General features: G+C 34.3%; 1 protein-coding gene across 3 annotated transcripts in view; it reads left to right on the top strand.

Moving 5' to 3' along the window:
• The first annotated feature begins 2295 nt into the window (after positions 1-2295).
• mor (SWI/SNF- related protein mor) overlaps positions 2296-6000 on the top strand; it is a 74340-nt gene continuing 70635 nt past the window's right edge. For all 3 annotated transcript variants that reach the window (XM_081736038.1, XM_081736037.1, XM_081736036.1), the window contains exon 1: positions 2296-2481. In XM_081736038.1, coding sequence (XP_081592164.1) covers positions 2368-2481 — 114 coding nt within the window. In that variant the 5' untranslated portion in view covers positions 2296-2367. The remainder of the gene's footprint in view (positions 2482-6000) is intronic.

Raw genomic sequence — 6000 nt, 5'->3', positions numbered from 1 at the left:
TGGCATTTTAACTAAACAGTTTTCAAGATACATCTCTATCTGCAACATGGGTAGCTAATAATGATTAGTGTCTACGGCATAACAACACAATTAACTCTAGACACCCGCCAGGGATTTTAACAAAACGGTAGACTCTCATGTTCGGGGCTCTGGTCCCCATAATTATCACAGAGTCATGAATTATAGACCATTGGAAAGCTTATAGACCACAAATTCCAACGAGGTAACATTCGTGAAATTCCCGCCGTATTCGTAGAAAAAGAACAGACATAAAAAATCGTTACAAATATGAAAATATTGACTTTGCGGGTCCCTGGCAACCCTTGCAGTCTCCCTACGCTGACAAAATGATGCTAATGTGTAGGTCACATACTTGTGACAATAATATAAGAAATGGTAGCCATTGCTGCCATTGCGTAATGAATTCGTTTTATGTAGGAAATATTTAAAAAAAAAATATGCGTAGAAAAAGATTCATTGAATTAGACATTCTCTCCCCTCCCCCACTATAGTACCACGTCCATTCAGTAATTGTTGTAAATCATTTTTGCTGCACACATCATGTATACGAACAAGAATTATGCTTCTAGATCACTTCAATGAAATATATCTTGTGTTATATGGGACAGTCCCGAAAATAAATGTAAATTAACCAAATTTGCCCCCTCTTCCTCTATAAACAACAAGTACACATACAGGTTACTATCATGTAGGGGACTACTTCATTGCTTCACATACCAATTTTTAGGAATGTACCACAAAGGGGTGAGAAATACCCGCCAAAACCTGATGAAAAATTAAAAAAAAACTTCATCCTCCCTCTCTCGGCCGTACATACGTACCCCCTATATACATAAAATGCAACTGACGGAAAGCTTCATCCCTCAAAAATACTTTGGTAGCAAATCACCTTTCTAGCTTAATTAAGGACTGAGCTATTGATGTTTGTTGTAAAAATAAATATAATTTACGTAAAAATAAAAAAATAAAAAAACTCCAAAAATTGGCTAATTTTGCCCCCTTCCTGCTACCCCATATAAGTAAGAAGTCCAAATACACGATATTACCATGTAGTGGCCTACTTCATTGCTTCACCACGTAACAATTTTTATGAATCTATCCCCCAAGAGGGGGAATGGCCCCCAAAAAACTGTTCAAAAAAAAACACGATATTTACCCTCCTTCCACATACATAAAATGTACATCAGCAAAGCTGCATCTTTCAGGAATAAATTGGTACCAAAACCATCTTCCAGCCTTAATTTGAGGTTTAAGACTGAGCCATTGAGGTTTAAAGCCCTGATAGAACGTAACACAAAGAAACTAAACTACATATTCTGTGAACGGAGATTGGGAAATTCCCGATTTCTTTCTCCGGAAATGAACATTTGGGCGGATCGAAATTAGGGAAGTTCCCGAAATTTGATGTAGCGGTTGAATGTAGATGACAAGCAATGCCTAAGAGTGCAAAAATGTAATATATATGCCTATTTAGATTATTGTTTTAAAAAAATAAACATTTTAAACGTTTTTTTGTTTAAAACAAAGTACTTTGTTTGAAACGTTAAAAACGTTTTAAACAAAAAAAAAACATGATTTAAACATAAAAAACGTTCTTTTTGTTTTTTTTAAATCATGTTTTTTTTTTCAACCCTGTTAACCAGGTAGACGGAGATTAACAACTATTGAGACGGAATGTGGTGGCCAGATACTTATCTCTGTATTACTGAAGGACGAAGAACCTGAAATTGTGGATAGAGTTAGAAATAAAGTTATTCCTAGAGAATCAGCAGACAGTGACGATGTCAGCTTTATTTATCTTTTACTCACAGGAAAATACCCCTGTACTGTACCAGTGGCATATTTAGGGGGCTATCGGGCTCAAACCCCCCCAAATAAATTTGTTAGTTTTACACATTCCATGTACTACCAGCGTACGCAAACATTGCAGAACGTAACGCAAGGCATTGCTTTGATTCAAATCGTCAAGGAATGTATCAGGGATAGGGTAACGAATATTAAGACAACCAAATTTCTTTCCTTACTTTGCATAATAGAATAATATTTTTTAAACCAAGAAAAATAACTTTTATCGGAAAATTAAGTATGTATAAATTGACGAATTTTTTGAAGAAAATAAGTAATCTTATTTCTTTTTCCGGGAAAAAAGGGTTATTTGAATTTCTCCTATTGAATTAATGAAAAAACTTACCAATTTCATTTTTTAAAAAAGAAATAAAATATAAAAGGGATGGTATCCTTCCACTAACGAAAAGCGTTCACAAAGCACATATCACATGCGCATTTAAGCCATATTGAGTTAATGTTGCGAGGTTGAGGCGTCGGCGTTTGTAATAGGTGTTCAAAATGGCTTTTGCACCTAAGAAAGACGGAGGACCAAATACAAAATTCTTTGAATCTCCAGAAACTATCTCATTATTTGATGGTATTAAGTCATGGTTACAGAAGAACTGCAAGAAGGTAAGTTCAGTTTATATATTTTGTGAGTACTTTCGCATAAAGGCCATCCGGCTATTTGTTTCGATTGTCATTTGTTATTAGTTGTTACTCAAACATATAAAAATTCATTGGTACAGGAAGCTGTGGCTATGTGTAACAAAAAATATATTAAGAAGAGCACCACTTTCTATCTTCTTTTACAAATACGGCGTACAATATGCATAAAAACTAGTAGCTATTATTCTATTACTCCTAACCTTGTTTGTTGGTCTAGTGAGCTGTCAAAAGCCAAGTGGGCCTATGCGCAATGAATTAAATTTTCCTGTGTACGTAATTCAGATGCCATAGACCATAGATTTGCAAAATTTACAGAAGAAATACATAGTATTACTTTAAAAGATGAATATATATTTACGGGAATTGGCATTCCGGACCACACCAAAATCGAAAGTGATATTTAGTTTTTCCCCAAAATACTAGGTCGTGACCCTGTCACACTTCTAGTGATTATTGTTGGAATTACAGTGTGGACCATATTGCATAAAAACTAGTGCATAAAGCACGAACCAACTTGTGTTAGGTGACCCGTAAATGAATGGTACCTAACCGAGTCAGGGCTGGAGTGCAGCAGTAGGGGCGTGTGGTAGCAAGGTAGTGCGTCCGTAGGGAGCAGGCGCGTCAGCGGCGATGAGTGTGCGCATATACGAGGATACTAGAACACAAACTATTTGCTGAGCAAAACAATATATTCACATAAAAACTACATACGTGTTACGCCAGCTAACACGCATGTAGTTTTTATGTGAATATATTGTTTTGCTCAGCAAATAGTTTGAGTGTTTAAGTATATACAAAGCAAAGCTTCTACTTATAGAAAATATTAAAGAGGATACTAGGAAGACACTTCATATGCAATAAAATGCATGATTTGTGCGGTGCACAGCTTCGAAGTGTATACTAAATGCCATCCAGAAAAGTGACAAAATGCACAAAATTAGGTAGGATTATATAAGGTTTGGTTAGGTCTGCCTCTTCTTTTTTGTAGTTTCATTTCGTTTCTACACTTACGACAGACGTTCACCTGTTTAGTAGACTATGCCTTTCATACAATTTCAACAACTGACATTCCTTATTTTTGGACAAGGGTCGAATGTCCATGTCCACAAAATACGACCGTACATCAAATTCTCGTATTCTATTTTTTTTTTTTTAATACCTAGGTATAAGTAAATACGGTTTCTCTCGAGCAGACGATTCTACTGAAAACAAAATTTATAGGTAAAATACGGTGTGGAAAACTTTTCATAAAAGAAGTGGAGTCTGAGTAATTTTTGTCATTAGATATCATATTAAAATACATTTTGAATGGTAGTGAACGAATTCTAACTGTAACTATTTACTGAAGCAGAAGAATACAATAATACGAAGAAAGTGGAAATAAACGGCGGGAATGTTCTGTTCGTGTTAGCAATGGACGTTTGAGATGGATATAATGCAATCATACGATTTTATTACAAAGATTTGTGTATAAAGATCGTCATGATATGTTGAAACCTAAAATCAACTGTGCGAAGTGTGGAAAAGAAGTAGGAATTAAAAACCGACAAATTTCTCTTCGCAGTGGGCAATTTATGCCCGGGAAACCAGTGAAGCCATTTTAAAGGTTAGAATTATTACGATTGTTTATAGTGTTTTTGAAGGTGAAGATTATTACGGATATTTTATGTATGCATCCACTATCCTCGCTTATGTTTATGCCCCCCGTGACTGACGCCCCTGCTCCCGACGGACGCACCCCCTCGCTCCGCTCGGGGTGTGCTCGTGCTTTTAGTGGCCACCTAGCACAAGTTGGTTCGTGGTTTATGCACTAGCTCCTCATTTAGTGCATGTTCTGCAAATAGAAGCATTAAAATGCAATAAATGTGTGAAAATTTGGTAGAACTGTCTGCTCGAGTAATGCCATAGGTACCAATGGTATTATGCTAAGTTAATTTTTTCATGTTGTTTAGATGAGAAGTGGGCCGGGGAGAGATGTTTGATGAATGTGATGAATGTGAATTTACGCCAATTTCACTTTCCAGCACTCAGCATCATGAAATTAAAATTAACATAACTTCTTTATTTTTCCAAGTTATTGAGGTCATCCATGTGTCAAATGAAAGCTAGATTTTTGCTTTTTCAGGAGATTCTAAGAAACCTTCCAAGACCATTAATGTTACACTGTGAAACATTAATGGTCATACAAAGGAAATTTTAGGGTACCGTATTTTACAAAGTGTGCCATTGCTCAAAAGTTACAAGTATGAAACTTTTTAAATTTATCTTAGCACGTACATGATGTTAAAAAATAAAGTGTGTTTTTTGTAACTATTATTATTTTTATTGTATTTTACATGTACGGAAATATACATTTTTAGGTTTTGTTACAAATTTTGTCATTGCTCATAAGTTGCAACTATTAAACTTTTGAAAAATTTTTTATAGAATCATTTTAGCTCATACATGATATGGTTAAAAAATAAAGGTTTTTTTTTTTGTATTTTTTAAATTATTATTTTACATGTACGGAAATATACAGTTTTAGAATCGTTGACAGATTGTCATTCCTCTGAAGTGACAACTGTCACACTTCGAAAATTTTTCAAAGAATTATCTTAGTAAATATTAGTTGTGGTTAAAAATAAAGCTGGTGTAGTGTGTAGTTTTGTCTATTTTAACTGTATCTTTTTTTTTTTTTCAATTGTACCATTGTTTACAAGTTAACTATCAAACTTTTGTAACTTTTGTTTGCATTAGTTTGTATTTACGTGGTATAGTTAAATAACAATTTTTTTTTTTTTGGTAATAATTTTGTGATTTTGTGAATGGATAATGTAGACCTAGCAGTGTAAGAGGTTGAGTGATTATTACAAAAACATATCAACAAAAATAAGAAATAATAGATTAATGTATTAAATGAAAACAGTAAACATACATACAGTAATACTTCTCAGAATTACACACATTTACATTCAAAATAATGTGTCCTAGTTTCTCAGACAGCTTATCGACAAAGTAATCTACGTATTTGTTTAATGTTTCTAATGTTGATCTATTCAGTATGAAGCCATTGTTTGAATTCAAAATATTCCAACTGCATTAGATAATCATGGAACAAAGATGGATCAGGACAGTTAGGACAGCGGTGAAGCATACATTCTTCAGAGGATATGTCACATACTAGCTTCTGGAGTAGCTCTTGGTAAGGAATTGTGAGATTAACGCTTTGCATCATAAGTTTAACATTTTGATGATTGCAGATTAGGGAGTTTTATTTTTCCAAAAGCGTGTATTCTAATTAAGACATCTTCAATTTGTACCACTTACTATAAAGAGTTTCACTTACGAAATTTTATCTTCCTAATCCAAAATTTAGGGGTCCCCCAAAAAGCGATTTTCTTACCTTTAAAGTAATTTTGAAACAGCTTATATGCAGATACGTAACTACTTGCGTCCTGGTAATAGATTCATTCCTCAAGAAAGGCAAGTCCTGCTAAGTCC

The sequence above is a fragment of the Thermobia domestica genome, chromosome 13 (assembly GCF_964235325.1).
Source record: "Thermobia domestica chromosome 13, izTheDome1.hap1.1, whole genome shotgun sequence".
NCBI lineage: Eukaryota > Metazoa > Arthropoda > Insecta > Zygentoma > Lepismatidae > Thermobia > Thermobia domestica.
The sequence above is the reverse complement of the archived record's forward strand: the minus strand, read 5'-3'. Positions and strand labels throughout refer to the sequence as shown.